Consider the following 19117-nt stretch of genomic DNA (forward strand, 5'->3'; position numbering starts at 1 on the left):
AGATATCTGGTGTATGCACCTTGGATATTTTTGACAGGCTGGTAGTGGCTGTATAAATTATGGCAAAAATTGATGTGAGTAAGCGACAGCAAGCAACCACTGTTCAGCGGTAATCCTGCTGTCAACGGTGGTGAAAGACAGCCATATTAGTTAAATGTTTAATAGATTAACAACACGTGTGTTCACCAGCATTGGTTGCTGAGTCTAACACACCCTCCTGGCTCTGAGAGCAATCGATTGTCAATCACGGAGCCTTGTATCTTGATCGTCTAGTGGCGCCTGGAAGTACCAGTTGAATCCCAAGGGACGATGGGGATTCTTCAAGGACAATAAGTATGCTACTAGCAAGTTAAGAAGACTTGGGATCATTCAGATAGGTTGGTGGCGGTTCACAGTGTAGGACCAATACATGGCCACGCAAACGCGTCATTGCTCCTTGTTACGAGTCAACCCAAAGAAGGTACAGGGGTATACGAGTATCCCGTATCCGGGGCGCTTGATTTCTCACCCGGATCATCAGCATCATCAGTGACAGCAATGAGCAATAAAGTTTAACCGCCACAAACCGCATAGGTGTGGCACACGTGTGCTGTTTGTCGCGAGAACATCCCCGAATCACCAAATAAGTGTGTTGGTAATTATCACATTTCCATGTAGATGATTTAGAATCTCCGGTGTTGTACGGGCATCTAGCACGGGAAGTGAGTGTTGCAGAGCTAGACTGAACAGTACAAGCTCTAAATACTAGGTCCTAAGGCAGTGGTTCGAACCCGACCTCTGCCTCCCGGCTTCCCCTGTCTAGGTTTGTGCAACCTAGCAGCATCGCGGCCCTCGAGCTTCCTTCCGGTAGCATGACAGCTAGGCACCGGAAGGGTGTTACAGCTGGACGACTTTACTGGTCAAAATTTGCTTTTCCGAATTTAGCGAAACCTGGCGGCATTAGAGCTAAAGTTGAGAACCAAATAAATGTCTCTAGGGTATTTGGTTAATCGGCTCTTTTAAAATAACATCAGGTGTTAGTGATGCTGCCTATTCAATCAAATATTTGATATTTGGAAACCTGGAAAAGCAACCTCGGAAACTGATTCTCAGGCCCAACTACAACCTGAAAAACGCAAGGCAAAAGCAACAGACAACAGCTAACTTGTGGTCTTCAATTAAATGCAACTAGAAAATAGACGAAATAAATCGGAAGTACAAAAGTGAGAGCGGACGGAATGTAGGAGTTCATAATCGTTTCCGGGCAACTTACATTGGCAACTAACAGCGAGTTGAGATATGATGGTGTACCCGGAAAGCCCAGTAGGGCGATAACTAGAGAGATCGCATGAATGGAAGTCAATAAGTGATAGCAACATTTGGACAGCAAGGTACAGACTAATGGGAAATGTAATGAGTGGAACGGGGGAAGAGCTCCATGGAAGCGAACAGGCAGTATTCAAGACAGCGGGAAAAGTAAGCTGGAATGAATGAGCATGATTTAAGTGTAAAAAAGCTCTGGTGGTCGAAGTGATAAATCCATTGTAGGAAGCTGAGCATAAAACAAAGAATAATGGTAATCCTGATTTGTATTATCCTTTTTTTTCAACCGGCAGTTCACTAATGCGTGTAATACGAGGCAGTGTATCGGACGGAAGCACTGAAGGAGAGTGCGGTCAATGGGTGTGCTGAAAATAGGTCCCCTGCTGTTACACAAGTGATATGACGACGTTGGAAAAGTTGGAGTGACCGGGTGAGACTGGGTTGATTGGAGATCCAGGCATGTTGTAGGCTGATGTGGGGTTAAGACAATGTCTCCTACCCAAGTACCGAAGAGAAGGAGCTGTAGCATGAGACAAGAAAAATATGGTTGAAATGCCATAAACGCTTAAGTAAGACGAACAGTGTTAGACATGTTAAATCTAGGCTGAACATTACGTAAAACGCTGGAACGAATTTTTCCGGACCGTGGAAAAGTCTAGTATGGGTGGAATTAATCTGAACCAAATTCATTGCTCGGCAATACAGCAGAAAGCTTTAATAGGGGAAGCGTCTACAAATTCCCAACCTACCTTGGTATATTCCCTGCGAGAAAGTTGCTAGCCGTTACCCAGATTACTGAACGTCGAAGGCTGTAAAAGTAGGACTAAATGTGTTCCAATCTATTACCATTGGTATGTATGATGCGACCTATTGAGTTTAATCGGATATATCAATGCGTTCACATGTTCCTAATGGTGCTATTGTAAGTTGACCGGTTTAGGCTCACTTGTGTGTCTTTAAGAGACTGACGATGAGATACCGAGTAGAATTCCTTCGCTCAAATGAGTGCTCTCAATTGATCCGTGGGCGTCAGTTTATCACGTGTACTAGTTGATATGTCTCCCACCGATCCCGGTTCTTAGGCCACAAGTGGTCAGAGCTAATCACGGCCGCTAATCCGGCCGTTCTGAACCCGCACGACAGGCAATTGTTTTGGAGGAAAAACTTCCTCTGTGTTCTGTGACGACGTGACGAAAGTTTTTCTCCAAACAGTTTCAATGACACTGCCAAAGCTCATAGTTCAATTTGTTGCAACGGTATACTACCGAGTTCTCAGTGAACATGCCACTCAAACTACTTCAATCACTGTGGAATAGGGTTAATTCCCTTTGAACGCAGAATTGATTCATACAACTAGCGAAAGCTTGTTCTTCCGAATAATCGTCACACTACGGTAGCTTGGTTGCAGTTCGAGTTCGGTGGTTTCGAGATGAGGTAACGGCGTGCTAAATTCTCAGATTCTCTTGGATAAGATGAATCAGCTGCACTATCCGGAATTATAGTAACCATGTAAATAGTCCTTGCACTAAGAATATGATGCAGAGAGCAAACTGACATGCAAACATGTGCCAGGTTTTGTCGCGAGCAGGATACCTTTGTCAGTAAGTAACACAGTCGCTAGGCCATTCAGCTACTCACATTTCACCCACCGGAATGGTTTCGTTCGTGTGAAAACTCCGTAAGTAGTAGATTTATCAGTTCTGTTCGTAATCCTATAAAAGGTCGCGATAGAGTTTGACGTATCAGTACGCTATACACTTGTCACCCCGTTCACCAGATAGAAAAGCCGTAATTGTCAGGTCGCCAGAAAACCAAACGACAAAGATATGGTCTGCTAAAACTGTCAAATTCTTGTAAATCGAGAGGACACACACCAAGAAAACTAATCGACTCCGGAAAAAAACGAAAACTCGGAGAAACGTGAGATATGTACAGACGACTCACGGTCGGTGTTGTGAATCATTGCTGCTAAACATACTTGCTCAACAGGGTATGCCGCAGAAGTTTGTGAACATAATCCGATCCCTATATCCGCATGCTTCTGGGCGTGTCAGAGTAAAGTGAGCTCTCGAAAAATTGGTGTCCGAAAAAGATGTCCACCATCTATTCTCACTCAGCTTCGTTCGTCATTGATGAAGTAATGAGGCGAACGCGGGTAGGTTTTCAAAACTCTATTGTTCAAATCGTTACTGGTGAGAACCCCGGCGATCTGGAGTAGATAGTACATTCATGAAGACGAAGGCGCAGCACAAGCTCTGTTGAATGCACTGACCACCATCTTTCGGTATGTGCCTAGCACCTTCAAAGTGCAAAGTTAGGCTCCATAACGTTCAGTCTGTAAACATGCCCTTTACAATTCAAGGAGAGTCATTGGAGGTTTTCGAAAACTACATACCTCCGCAATTGTATCGGATCTGGCGGGAGTGTCCGATTAACTCAGTGCACGAATCTAAAGCCAGAATCACGTTTGGTAATTCGCATCATTCGTGGCGTCAAAACGACATCACTAGATTTGAGGGTTGTGTATGTCAGGCTACAGTAAGGGCTGTATTGTTGTGTGATTGCCAGACGCTGCCTCTGCAGACAAATGATTTTAGGCGCCTTCAAGTTTTTTACCACCCGTGCTTCATAAGCTTTGCTGGTGTCTCATAGCGTCAAAGAATTCTTAACGAAGTAATCAGAGAACGGGTGTTTGGTACCTTAATAGCGGGAAACATCAAGAACCGTCAACTGCGGTGGCTCGGTCATGTGCTGCGTAAGCCGAAACACCGTCTACCGAGACGAGGGTTGTTCTCCGTACCTCTTTCAGAATGGCGCGAACCACGAGGTGGACAACGTATGTCGGTGTGAAAGAGACTAAGAAGAGTTTGTGTGTTGTCGGTGTTGTACGTCTTCCAGGATGGAGTCCCCTCCTGCGTTTGTCTGGAGACACTGGGAGAAATGGTGGCTAATCGACGCCAGTGGCATTCGTGCTGTTAATTTCTTTCTATATTGTCTGATTGAGCGCTTGGAGGTTTAGGCACCTCAGAATGCTCGCGGTTGGCCAGCATCAGATCCCCTCTCACATCCACTCCTTTCTCTACTTTTCATTCCAAAGTTTTACATACAGTTACATTAACTTTGTGGTTTTACGAGAGTAGAGCATCAGTGTCAACGCTGACGTTACTGTCTCTAACGACAATGTTCCTGTAATCGTAACAGTTGCTTAAATATGCAGTTTTATGAGCTAATCCGATTTTATCCTATCTAATCCTATACTAAGCTTGAAGAATTGGTTTTACGTTGAAAGTTCTGCACAGCATTGTCAATACATGGGAGGGATAATATGTTGACAGACGGACGGAGCGACACAGGGCTCTACATTTGGACCTACTTTACAAAATATATTCATGGAGGTCTGACTGTCCGTTAACCGCGATTGCTGTAAACTCTATATCGGTATTTCATGTGTATTATTCAGATATTAAAACCGAAGAGTCACTTCCAGACTTTACGTGGCCTACAAGGCACTGCGCTTTACAGCAGAAGAGAAAATTTATGGCATTTTCAATTTAATGGATGTCGCGCTTGCCAGGAAACAGGAGAATATGCTTGATACGCGGTTTGGCCAATACACAAACTTTCAGTTTCGTTTATATGAAGTACAAACGAAGCTCGAGCAAGTGGGAAAGTGGCTACCCAAAGAAACTCGGGCTGCGACGTAGGGGCCAAACAGCAGAAAAGAAGTCTATAAACATTCGACTCCCGTATTTGTGATAAAACCTCTGAAATGTTCATGTGTAGGCCAACCGGTGCTGTAAACAGAACATTTAATTCTTCAGGGTTGAAAAAATAGCTCAATGGCTATGGAATTCCCTACAATTAAAGCGTAAGGTCATCTACGCTTATCTGCTCTTTTGTTCTTAACTGTTACGCAAATTACTTGGGAATTTTCATACAGTGCCTATCCCAAATGATCGCACAGCTCATGCTATCTTACAAGCGTCCTGACAAAAAATGAGGCTCAGTTATCGAGACCAACACCAGATCAATTCAGTCGAATCATTCAATGTAATTTATCAGGTATCGGCAAACCGAGGCCATTCAACAAAATGCACTCACAACAGTCGAACTTATAGCAGTTTTACGACAAGAACTGCCCCTTTGTCTCTAGAAGCATTACGTTAAAGGTCTAACCATGCCATGACCCATCAATATTCTAGATCAAAGTGGCTCTGTTACTGATACAAAAATGGTTCCAATTAGTAGAACAATTTTACTGACTGATGTTACCGGCCAGTCATATTCCAACTTGCTTTTCCTTTATATAATTGCCTGACAAGACCATACCGAAATCATATGAGTACAACGTATTTGTTCGAAATTATAAGTATCCATGTCTATTGTGACCAAGAAAGGAAAGGCGCAATCTTACTTGCCAAGGATAAGTAATAAAAGAGACCGAATGTTGAAAGTTGGTGTGGTGAATTGGGACAAACCACTGAGTTCCGAAAGGAAGCTAACTAGAAGCATAAAAAGTACTTACATTAACCACGACGATGCTGGATTGCCGGACCAGTTTTTCGAGCCTGAACTTTGTAAGCTGTTGGAACGGCGCGACTTGATGTTGAAATCATCATGGTAGGCAATGGGTGGGTTTGGCCGTTTGTGTACAAAGCCTGGTTTTTGGCGGAAAGATCGGAAATGGAATGGTGAGCAATAGGATTGGAAAACAAGGAAATCCTAATCTGGATACATTTGCCTATTTGAATAAATGCGTAGCTTGGCCGGTCCCTGTGTAAGATTTCGCTCATGTGTGAAAACTCTGTAAGTAGCAGATTCATCAGTTCTGTTCGTAATCCTATAAAAGGTCACGATAGAGTTTGACGTATCAGTACGCTATACACTTGTCACCCCGTTCAGTAGATAGAAAAGGAGTAATTATCTGGTCAAGCGATATGGTCTGCTAAAACTGTCAAATTCGTGTAAATCAAGAGGACGCATATCAAGAAAACAAACCAACTCTGGGAAAAACGAAAGGTCGGAGAAATGTGAGATATGTACAGACATCAACTACGGTTTGTCTTCTACATTACACGCTATGTCCAGCACCCTATATATTGTTTGTCTTCGTTTTTTATGAACATGGTTTGCATAGGCTAGCTCGTTATGTGATGTTCCCAAAGATGACATGGCTGTATTTAATATGCTCAAAGGTACTCCTACTAGAGAATGATCAGATACAAACAGAGGGATTACAAAACAACAATATTTCGCGAAATAAGGGGTTTCGCACTTCTTCTCCAAGTGATGAATCGTGTGGAACCTCGTAAAGTTGTTGGATATTCTGACTTACTTGCTGTTCAACCCCACAAAAGTGGATCATTATGGCATAGAGAGCGGCAAATGGATAAAAAATATCCGGATAAGTAAGACCAAAGAAAAACGAGACTTACCTCGCGGGATGTTGGTTGGTGTGTTTCCGCGAGCTGAATGACGGCACGGTTTGTTCCACTGTTTGCATAAATTCTTTGCACATTATCTCGCCTTGAAGAAGACTTGTGTATAGCTGATGTGGTGGGAGGATGGTGCGCCAGACGAGGATGCACAGAGGCACCAGTCTGTAACTGACCAGAACCGTTGGATTTGATTGGAGATCGGACAGTAACAGCTGATGCAGGCCGGTTGGGTTGTTTGGGTACATAAACAGGGGAATGATCTCGAGGGTGTGGGGTAGACTGCTTGGATGAAGAGCGAGAAACTCGTACGCCAGAGGGAATGTTTGTAGTTGGGAATTGTGGATGCAGTGTTTCTGATTGGTAGATGGGTGCGTGAGGAGAAACATGACTGGTTAGCTGTTTGGGTGATCTGACTTTCTTCTGGGGTTGACTGTTACGACGGGCACGGGGCGGTACGGGAGGAGCGGGCTGGGGAGGGATATATATGTTTTCACGCCACTCAGCCACCTTCTGCATAAGGTCGGTGATATAGGGTGGATGACCATTGGATTCCGGGGTAACAGGCGATTCAGCGACCTGTCGAGCTCGAGAATGTCGACCCCGGTGCTTGTCGCTATCAGTGACTTGGTTTGTATTCTTGTGTGTAACCGGACGGTCAACGTCTAGGACAGTGTGTGGGCGTTGTTTGACATAATGAGGTGGTGGATTCTTTGGTGAAGGGTGATTTTTCTCGAGTAGACGATCATCTTTAACGAACACGTGCGGTTCCGGAACAGAAAGCCTGCGCGGCACAGAATTCGAGACAGATACGGGGGTAGTGGGCGAGTTTACTTGGGTGGATGGACTGACGTGGGAGTTCCGCTTACCCGAACGCCTTTAAGTCAAAAGCAAAACGAAATTTTGTGTACGGAAATAGAAATATGTAGAAGGAAATGGAAATAATTAAATATAGAGAGGCCCTCAGTTAAGCCACCAAATTCCGTTTGGCATTACTGTGCGGCTAACCCGACAGTTTGAATTAACCGATCTTACCTGAATAAACCCTTGAAACTACCGAAAGATCTTTTATTCGGTTTACGGATCTCAGTGGAATTCACAGGAAAGTTTGCAGAACGTCGTGTTGGTACTGGTGGCGTATCGTCCGCTCCTGGGGACAGAATAGGATTGGGGATGCCTCGATGCTGAGGGGATGCTTCTTGATGTGTGATAGCGTCTGTGCGAGGGGAAGGAAATGACTGACGTTTATCCGAACAACCAGGAGCGTGGCGGTGTGTATCAACGTTAGATTTATTGGCCAGTTGGGACAGTTGTGGGGTAGGGGGATTAGGCGGAGAGCAAAGGGTTAGAGAACGGTCAACTGCGTTTCGAAAGCTGTTATTCTGTTTCCTTCCTCGACGAAAGTGGTTTTGATTCGGTTCGAGATCTGTTCGAACGTGGTCTGAAATCAAGGAGAAACAATCATAATTAGAAGAAAAACAATCCTCGCACGGCAAAACTAGGTGTAAGATTGCTCTCACCGATGAAACACTACACGCCATAAATTATGAATGGACTCCAATGGACAGATATTTTGAAAACTGCAGCTGAATGAGGTTAAACCCTCTGACCGGTGCAGCTGATACCACAGAGTATTGCGAATTGGCGTGAAGCTCTTGTCTTTTGTTTTCGCCAGGAAAAGAGTGAGCGAAAAAGAGACCTGTGACAAAAACAGCACACCATACAGCAGTGGTCGGAGGCACTGATTTATAATGATACAGAATAAGCAAAGCGATAGGCACCGAACGTATAATTTCTACAGAGCTGGATATTGCATTGTGTGGATAACAACTTGCACAATGTTGAATGGGTGGCGGTTCTACATAGGAAAATCTCAAAATGTCAGCAGAAAAGCATAGCCAACAACAAGAGCAGACCAATGTGAACGTGAGATTAACTGAAGTCGGGTCTTTGGGAAACGTTCGGACAGGAAGGAAAAGAACATACGCGAAAGAAAAAAAGGAATGTCTCGTGAACAGTAAAAGTCTTTAAGCCACAGCAACTTTATCGCCCATTACAGGAACCTGGTAGTTATGAAACCCACGGAACAAGCCGAACAGACAAAACATGCTTTGGTTACCGGGTGCGGTGGATATGATGGCAAATGCAATATCGTCCAACCAGAGCGACTTGGCGGTTAGTTAACTTTATCGTGGTGATGGAAAATATAAACCAGAAAAGACTCTTCTGTGAACAGTTCTTCACTGGAAAACATCGCCATATCAAAAGCCATAAACTGTATAGGAGCGTGGCGGTGTGTATCAACGTTAGATTTATTGGCCAGTTGGGACAGTTGTGGGGTAGGGGGATTAGGCGGAGAGCAAAGGGTTAGAGAACGGTCAACTGCGTTTCGAAAGCTGTTATTCTGTTTCCTTCCTCGACGAAAGTGGTTTTGATTCGGTTCGAGATCTGTTCGAACGTGGTCTGAAATCAAGGAGAAACAATCATAATTAGAAGAAAAACAATCCTCGCACGGCAAAACTAGGTGTAAGATTGCTCTCACCGATGAAACACTACACGCCATAAATTATGAATGGACTCCAATGGACAGATATTTTGAAAACTGCAGCTGAATGAGGTTAAACCCTCTGACCGGTGCAGCTGATACCACAGAGTATTGCGAATTGGCGTGAAGCTCTTGTCTTTTGTTTTCGCCAGGAAAAGAGTGAGCGAAAAAGAGACCTGTGACAAAAACAGCACACCATACAGCAGTGGTCGGAGGCACTGATTTATAATGATACAGAATAAGCAAAGCGATAGGCACCGAACGTATAATTTCTACAGAGCTGGATATTGCATTGTGTGGATAACAACTTGCACAATGTTGAATGGGTGGCGGTTCTACATAGGAAAATCTCAAAATGTCAGCAGAAAAGCATAGCCAACAACAAGAGCAGACCAATGTGAACGTGAGATTAACTGAAGTCGGGTCTTTGGGAAACGTTCGGACAGGAAGGAAAAGAACATACGCGAAAGAAAAAAAGGAATGTCTCGTGAACAGTAAAAGTCTTTAAGCCACAGCAACTTTATCGCCCATTACAGGAACCTGGTAGTTATGAAACCCACGGAACAAGCCGAACAGACAAAACATGCTTTGGTTACCGGGTGCGGTGGATATGATGGCAAATGCAATATCGTCCAACCAGAGCGACTTGGCGGTTAGTTAACTTTATCGTGGTGATGGAAAATATAAACCAGAAAAGACTCTTCTGTGAACAGTTCTTCACTGGAAAACATCGCCATATCAAAAGCCATAAACTGTATGAGCATGTCAGCTGGAAGGTATCAGCACACTCCGTCATTATTGCAACTGATGGAAGGGGCTTTGATCGTTTTGGAGGCTATCACATGGCTTACCAATCATGGGATCCTTGGTAGACCTTAATCCTCTCTTAACATCAGAGTTTTCTTTTTACCATACTGGGAAGTTGATGCAGACACACAACACTAAGATCGAAACCTGAACACGAAATGTCTGGTTTGATCAGATAATAGGGATGCATTCGATGATATTCACTGATACAGCAGCATTGTGCTCCACCGATCCCCAATAAAATGCTTAATTGTTTTGTCTGGAAGACCTAGCTATTTTTGTCTCAACAACTCTCGTAATTAGAAAGATCAAAAGATAATAATTACTCGTCGTTGCGTCAGTCGAAACGCAAGCTCATTATGCTAATGTGGGTACATTATGAAAATGAACAAGCCAAAACACATACGGCAAAGTTCATAACTTCCTCAATCACCTATTTGGAAACAAAAACTCAGGAGATATGGACGGGTTGATCCAAACTTACACTGGAAAAATCCATCGGTTAGAAAGAAACCGGTGGAAAACCCAATCAGAGGAGTCTTATCTCAAAGTTATTTGTAATGGAAAATAAAATAAAGGCGATTTGGGAACGCAAACGCCAGTTGTCTCAGGAAGAGTGTCATTGTTTGGAGACCTAGTAAACAGAGGGCGTCCTATACCAGAAGCGGGGATCAAGTGATCACAAACGAAATCTCTATGAAATTGGACACAAACGTGCTAGTCAGGATAACGGGCGAGAGAGTGATATTCATTTATCTATGATTCTGGCCTGTTCACAAAAGGCAGAAATTCGTGCATATTTTCACGTAACTTGTCGAGAAATATTCGTGCCCCTGTGGCAGTCAACAGACCACGCATGCTTCAGCTTCACCCAATGCATACCACGTCAGAAAAGCAGGTCATTCTTCTAACTCTCTCCGGTCGTCCAAAACTGTTGAGCGCAATCTTAATCCTGAAGCTATTTTGGTCTAGACGATATGACCGATTCTCCACCTAAAGATGCATTTCCCCACCGGAAATGACATGACCCTTACTAAATGTGCTTACAGTGATTTTCTATACATCTTACACCGCGGCTGAGGAGAACAAAAGAGGAGTTAACACCTGAGGATTTAAGTTTTCTTGTGATACTGTCAGAATGGATTCAGAGGAACCAATGACCAAAATGCCACTGTGAATCCAGTTCTAATGTGAATCTTCACATCTGACGCATCAAGCAGTAATAAAGCCATCGGATATTTTGACACACGCGGTAGATTAGCCTCAGCTGAAAGATCAAATGGGTCATCAGAGCAAGTAAACAAGCTTCGTGACGATGAACTACGATAAACGGTCAGAGCAAAGAGTAACAGACATCGCTCACTTAGAGATTCGATGAAAAAATCGTGACATATTTATAACGGCTGATCGAACGAACAAGGCTAGACGAACGCAACATACAAACTGGCATTTTAGCAGGTGAACCAAAAAAGAGAATGAATTAGAAACTATAGGAAATTTGGAACTTAGATCAGCAAAACACGGCCACACTGGGTATGGCGTGACCTACCCATCAAACTACAAGGTAGGCATCAACCTCACATTGTGTTGTAAACATGGTGTAACAAAATCTACGGGCATTGTGCAGAATCACGGAGACAAATGTGGAATTTTCACCATGGTAACCACAAAACCCGGTGACCGGAATACAACAGTTTTGGAAATACAGTTGTAGCTAGTGAAACTGATGGCACCAGCAAAGAAGCGTGAAAGAAACATAAAAAATGGATAACAGGGGATAACATCGTCGTGGTCATCGGTGCGGAATTTACTAAGATGGAGGTCGAGAGAGGATTTAACAAACTGAGGTGAGAAAACGTTTGCGAACAGGGGCTTGAATTTCATAACGAAAACAGCTTAGTAGTGAGAGTATTCGTGAGATCCGGAGGTAGCGATTCCTGCAGCCAAGTCATGCTTATCCAGAAAAAAGTCACCGTAAAATAAAGTAAGTAAGCAAAGTCTGGTGATGAAAGTCCGGAGGCGTGGTGTTTGCGCTAACCTGAGAGTCTAATGGTCCATCGAACACGCTAAAATACTGCTCGTACGAAAGGATAAAGTTCGAATGGAAGTTAGCGGCACTGAATAACGTTTTGGGGGCTTATTAAATTTATTGACGACGGTGAAACAATAAAACAGACTAGTTCGCGTTAGATTGAGCTTCGTTTAGGGTACTTCTTTATTGCGCTGGGTGTTCATTCGGGCTAAGCAGGGCCAGAATGCGGGAAAAGGAAAGCGCCCGTAAACTGCACGCAGGGTCAAAGCGTGCTGGCTATCAGTTGATGTAATCCCCAATGTATCAACGCAAACCATTTATACCGAGTGGGAAATCCTGGATCAGGGACGCAGACCATTTAATTTGATTTGCCGGTGTTATGAGCACTAGGCAAGAGGAGTCAAAAATTGACCGGCGGGAGAATTGAACCCCGGCTTTTATAGTACAAACAAAACGTCAGATGGGATGCAACGGGAGCAAAGAGCGCTCACAACAGCGTGCATGAGCCAAAACATGTAGGTAAAAGCAGCAGCAAATGCACCCAGAAGAGACAAGAGAGGTGGACGCACTTGCTGAAGGCGTGCTGACATGTGGCACGTGTTCAAAGAAAGAGGTGAAATAGAGTATCGTGAGTGGACAAAAATATGCTTGGCTTCACAAGATTGAGTTTCGCAGTGAAAGTCATAATCACCTGAAACGAGCGATCTCACGTCCAACACAGGCATCCAAGCCTCAGTGCATAGACCAATAATGCCTTCGTTAGTTATATAGTGGCATGCCAAGGTTCAGCTCCCCAAAGATGACTGATTAGGGTGAACAGCAAAGCTGAAGAGAAATTTCAAGGTTATCTTGTATCAGGATAAATTTGCGGCGGCTTCTATGTTAAATCCGGTTGAAAACTGATAGAATGACCGCATCGATTGCGCTTGAGAATAATCATTTCCAAGCAAAATGTGATGAGGACTACGGCAACCATGAGATGGACTGGATACAAAAGTCCCACTATATTTCACAGGGTATTTCCTGATTTATGTTCATTCGTTAGTTCATACTGATACGAATACCAACTGGGACTTATGTGATACAGAGGGCACTGGCTTATTGCAACAGAAGGCGTCAGTGCATGCAGAAGCATACTCCCAGATCGGGATTCGTGTAAGTTAACTAAAACGCTACAACTCATAAAGACCTCCAATTGAAAAATAGTCCGCTATCTGAAACACCGGTGACCCTACCGCGGGTGTTTTGTAATCTAGTAATCGATCCGATCACTGGCACACATGTAGACACCGCCTTAATTCGGAGAAGACATGTGCGGCATGAAATTCTTAGCAAACACACTTGATGAAAATATGCTGAAAATTTGGTGAGCGTGTACACCAAAAGCAAATAGAGAACGTAACTGTCCTCACTGAAAGTCGGTGTGTTGTGAAAAGAGAAGCGACCTTGCAGTTATACGGTTAGTACGTTAGCATATTAGGGTAGAGTTTGGTTCGGAATCCAGAACACTCCAAACATGGCATCGTCTTGCCTGAGTGTAATTTGAATCACCGAGATGCGAAACAAAATGAACTAAGTGGAAGTTGCGAGTGCTCAGCAGTGGATGGACATTGTTTGCTGACTGAAAGTGCCACTTCTGTTTACATGAGACCGGAAATGGATGTGGCTGAGGACGGTGAAACTGAAAATCAACCGCTTAGTGACCCCCCACAGATACGTAGTGACGGTAACACACCAGGTTATTCCAGAGGCATGGGAGGGTGTGGGAAAGCAAATACGTAAGCCGCATTCAACTGGTGAGTTGAAACGAGTTATATTGCAGTTAGTTTGTGCGGTCCACTCACAGGGATCTGAACTTCAGCAAACCTGATGCCATTTGATGCGATGCGGCGAGAATAAAATGATAAGTTTGATGACACAGGGAGCGAGTCAGCAAAGAACAATGAGTCGCCCAACTATGGTCATGAAGAGCGTTTGTAGACTGGCAAACCACAAAACAAGGGTGAAGGCGCTAATGAGCTGGTAACTAACACGCGGCTACGTGGTGACAACAGACTGATTCAAGAAAACTACAAATTTGCTAACACTTGCTACTGTTACTATTAGAGGTTAACTCGACGCAATTGCCTCACTGTTTGTCACTGAACAAACAGGCTAGACAGGCATCGCGCTACTCATTCACTAAAGCAATCGTGAGAGAAAACTGCTACGATGAAGGGTGTTGAGCAGCTCGCTTAACAACCAAAGCGGACAGGAGATTAAGTACACTAAAATGTTTACCTCGGTGAGAAGAGGATTTCTTGTCAGCTTTGGATTTTGGCGGAAGTGCCAGAGCCAAATCTTCTTCGGGCGCTTCCGGTGCGTACATGGCTTTCACTGGACCACTACCAACAGCAGCGGCCGCTGCAGCCATTCGTTCCTTGTAGAGTTTCAGCCTTCGTGCAGTAGGCATTGTGGAATATTGCTTGTCAACTTCTTGAACATAAAATAAAAGATGGTGCGTTCAATAAAAGAACAACCACACAAATGGTTGATCGAATAACTAGGGACCATAGTGTGTCAAGCAAAAATCACGTCACGTGCTCATCGCTCGCAATCTTTCCAATGAAGTGTATAGCCTTACAAAGAGCGACAACAAAGAAAGACCTTTATCCCAGACACATAGTAAGCTTGAAAGAATATCCAAGGTCCTCTGGTAGATTCATGTTCACAGGCACTCGCACAAACTCAGAAATACAGTAATTCCCACAACAAGAAACCACTTTATAAAAAGAGTGCATACCCCCTCCAAATTTCGACAGAATTCACCAGCTTTTTTTTGGAAAGTCCCCAGAATGCCGTCTCTGGAAAGGTGCTCAAAGCTTGTGTTGCGAAATACAAATGCTGAAAATGCGTACTGAGGAATGTCTTAACCCAAGACGGGATAAAAAGTGCAGGCTTTATATATTAGGACGATCTGTAGGGTAAGTGCGCAAAATTTCGTGGGCTCCCGGTACTAGTTGGTGCTCAAATGGGAGCAACAGGCATAACCTCGAGTAGATGTTAGAGAAACCAAGAGTGAGTTGTACTAGATAGGCAATAACAGACTAACCCAACTGAAGTGTCCGTCAAAAGACTTGTGCAAGGTTCCATACTTTTTGCAAATTTCAGCGACCTGGTACACTAATGTTGGGGTGAAGACATTACTCCAGAAGAAAGTGCGCTGACCGGACAATGTTAGGCAAGCCTGAAAACTATGCACCAGCATTCATCCGCTGTTTCTCGACCTCCACGTTTGGACGGGTAATAGAATGAACAAGCGCTTTGTTCCTACCGGCTACAAACTGTTTTAACTGTTGACTGTTGTCGATAAACTACTCAGGGAGTCCCGGTCACAGTTGCCCGCTTCGGTTAACTGCTGTCGTCATTATCAGGGGCACGAAATGTGAACATTAGCCAAAATGTCCCAAACAGGCAATGCCAGAAACCTTCAGTGGAAAATCTAGGTGAGTCGATTGTTTCGCAGAAATCAAGTGAGCGGTTATATGCATTACGGGTCTGTGACATCCACTCCACTACGTCTGAATGTTGATGAGGCGACAATCCCCACACATAAGATAGTAAGCAGCTCGGGACAGAGTGAGCAGTAAAGTTATTCAGCAACAAATACTATGAGAGTTCCACAGCAAGCGAGACGGAACATGGGAAATTACAACACTGCTGATGGCATATGTTGACGTTGCTGCTTCATTCATATTACAGACCTTTAATTAGAAGTAGAGGCAGAACTGCAAAAAGAACACTCGTTGAGCTTTGAGGATACATACGAGCCGACCAAAGGCGAAGCATCCTTGTGATGTTCTCCTTAAGTTCTACTGTAGTACGAGTCAATTGAAAGACGCCTTCGAGGTTTGGGGTTGAGTTGCGATAACCAAGCATGAAAAAAAATTTCTAGAGAATTGTCGCACCACATCGACGCTCAAGCATCATCCTCAATAAAATGAGGATAGGGAGAAAGACGCGTAATACACACATCTTGCTCGATGGTGACAATATATACAGGCACCCCACACCATCATCTTGTTCGTTTTTGGGGCGTAGGATATAGTGCACTTCTTATCATTTTTCCTGTTTAAATAGATCTCCATGTTCTGATAGTGCCGTTAGGCTATCCATACATATGGAGACACTCATACGGTATTGCATACGATGTGACCATGCAACAAAGCAAGTGAAAACGTGGCACGAATGAGGGCACTCAAACAGCATCCACAGAGAAAACAAAATATCGCAAATGTACAGACTGTCAGTAGGATGTCAAGATAAGTATCAGTTCCCAAAGATACACTTCACCTGCTTCTGAATGGATGGAGGGAACTGAACGACTAACCTTCAGGCATTTTGTATCGATTAGGCAAGATGTTTGTCTGGAAGAAAGAAAACTGTGTGGCGTCAACATGAGCATGGCGTTTTTCAGAGACACTTCGACGTCCGAGGCCTTCGCGTTGGAAATGAGGATTTTCAAGCAATCTTGGAGGGGTTGATGGATATCGTGTCTTATCTGATCCTCCTGAATACTCTGGACCATGTTCGGCTCTCGAAATTCGGCGACGCCGCGTATCGGACCAGTGGATTGTACTTGAGTGAATCGCACTCGACTCATCCTCTGGTTCTTCAAAAACGGTGGACGATCTGCTCCCGTATGAAATTGGTTAAAATGGAAGGTTAACCATTAAAAGTGGACAAGCAAAGTAAGGATGAGTGTCAAGATAAGTAAACTGCTTGCCGTAATAGATTATGGAGAAGTGCAAGTTTACAGAAAAACGGCTCTGGATAAGGCAACGAACAAATGAATCTGGCCTCCCCTGGAGCGGCTGGTCACCAGAACGGACTACAATCACGTGGCTTTCAAGGGAGATTATGGACAGTGGACTTTTCTTCACAACAGGTCTACTTGCAGAAGGGACTTCTTTTGGTTTCCCCGGAAAGGGATAAATGTAGAAGTCTCAGACAAGTTTACTCATTTCTTCCCAAAAAGAACTAACAGGCGTTATGTTTTAAGTAAGGTGTCCCAGTTAACAACCGGTAGCTTGGGAGTGGTACGGAGATCAGGTAGAGAGATGATCTATGTATACAACGAAGGTGATATGGCTTCCGCTTACAATCACCTAAGAGCATTCCGCTCCCATCGTAAATGCAATAGCTTTGTCACCATGGTCTGGAAAGAGCGATCTAATGCATGGCAAATATTTCTCGATCACTCAGTACTCGGAATTAGCGTATAAAACGGCGGTTCTGCATAAAACGACTGCTTTTGGTATGCATCAACCGTAATCTCTCTATCACAGTAGCATTACAGAGCCATTCAACCACACATTGATACCCATCTTCCATAACGTGAATAGGCAATTCCGTAATATAAACAGTTGTCTCTTACCCACCCTACAGTCATCTGTGGAAGAAGCATGAATTACTGGAACCACAACACGTTCGCGAAACTGCCTATAGCTGACGAAGGTCACTGGGCCAAAGTGAATGACAGAAAAGTTTGACGCAGAAAAGGCTGCAGAAAGGATGGCACTGTTGGGAACAGAATCGACCAGCATCTAATACTAAACGGGTGGTTATAGCTGTAGCTCGACACTTACGTAAAGGCTATAAACTGGTTGAAGGGCTTGGGTGAGAACGAAAGCTACCTCTAGGTTACTCACTTGTGCGGTGACCGAGAGCTCGAAGAGACACGATCTAGTCCGTTGTACCGATGAATCGTCAGACTGAATCTCCGGTGAGTATTTCGACCCTCAACATGGGGTGATGGAAGTTCCAATGTGGCACCGGATAGCACTTGCTTGATTCGGGAGGCAATTATCTGGAAAACGGAAACATCAGTCCAGCATCATGTAACGATACGAACATTTAGACTATTTTAATTCGTGCGATTCTGATGAGGAAGGGAAAAGGGATCAAATTCAACGGTCGTGGTCCAAATCACTACCAAAGGGATTTCATGACAAGATATAATCAGCTGAAGAGTGTAGTTTCCAAGAGGTCTGCGGAGGCTAGCTTCTCCGCCAAATTCCGAAAACTCCTTAGCAAAAAACTACATAGCGACAAATCACAATCATCTCTGTTCTATCACAAAAGTGCGAAGATACCTCCTGGGGGCGACGCTGAGGTGAATGGAATTACGGAGGTACGGTTTACGGTTGCTTCTCGGTCAAAATGCAACGTTTACCCGGGAAACGCGATGAAAGGGGTACGGTGAATTCAAAACAGTTGTAAAAGCTGTGCCAAATTTGATTGTACGTATTGAAAGTCCCACCATAAAAAACGAATTTTTTTAGATGATACAACCATGGGATTGAGGTAAATTGTTTCCTTGAGTGAAGGATTCTCTCTAAAAGATGCTTGCTCTTGGCCGGAAAGAGGTGCAATGGGCTGAAGTACCTTGTCAACCTTGTTTCATTTGTTCTACGCTGATCGAACCAAAGAGAACGAAGCGAATGCGAACAATCGCACGTGGTGAATGGTACTAAATGCATTTACCGTTGGATGGTCACCTAGGTAGCGAGTTTCCAAAACCCAACCGTCATCAGCAAGCTGACATTATAGAAATTACCTTTATCAGTAATCAATAGACAGTTATTTCATACCACACCTTCCGTCTTGTGAGTTGTAACCAACGTCATAAAAACTGAATGATTTTGAAGCGTCAGTCGTTCACTTAGTTGTGGCATCCGAAAGACGTTAAACTGACGTCGCTTATTATTTCCCTCTTTTTTAGGAACTGAGTAGTGACAAAAGAACAGCTTAGTCCGTATCGAAACTGATGGTCGGTTACTGCATTGTAGGTAACGCCAGTTAAAATCACATCAGATACGAATATCCTTTTCAATTAGTATTCGCTGCCGGGACAGACACACAAACACACCTTGAGACCGGGTTTATTTCCATCTCGTCAACAAAAAAACTAGGTTTACTCGGATGATATTTGCCACACCTGGACGACTCAAGTGA

At 43.9% G+C, this 19117-nt stretch overlaps 1 protein-coding gene across 1 annotated transcript in view; it reads right to left on the minus strand.

Annotated features, from left to right (window-relative positions):
- Nucleotides 1-1151: 1151 nt before the first annotated feature.
- T265_00091 (hypothetical protein) overlaps nucleotides 1152-19117 on the minus strand; it is a gene marked incomplete at both ends in the record, with an annotated part of 45902 nt that continues 27936 nt past the window's right edge. The window contains 7 exons of the mRNA XM_009163748.1: nucleotides 1152-1822; nucleotides 5834-5960; nucleotides 6738-7614; nucleotides 7773-8178; nucleotides 14402-14596; nucleotides 16491-16792; nucleotides 17812-17969. Coding sequence (XP_009162012.1) covers nucleotides 1689-1822; nucleotides 5834-5960; nucleotides 6738-7614; nucleotides 7773-8178; nucleotides 14402-14596; nucleotides 16491-16792; nucleotides 17812-17969 — 2199 coding nt within the window. The remainder of the gene's footprint in view (nucleotides 1823-5833; nucleotides 5961-6737; nucleotides 7615-7772; nucleotides 8179-14401; nucleotides 14597-16490; nucleotides 16793-17811; nucleotides 17970-19117) is intronic.

The sequence above is a fragment of the Opisthorchis viverrini genome (assembly GCF_000715545.1).
Source record: "Opisthorchis viverrini unplaced genomic scaffold opera_v5_1, whole genome shotgun sequence".
Lineage (NCBI taxonomy): Eukaryota > Metazoa > Platyhelminthes > Trematoda > Opisthorchiida > Opisthorchiidae > Opisthorchis > Opisthorchis viverrini.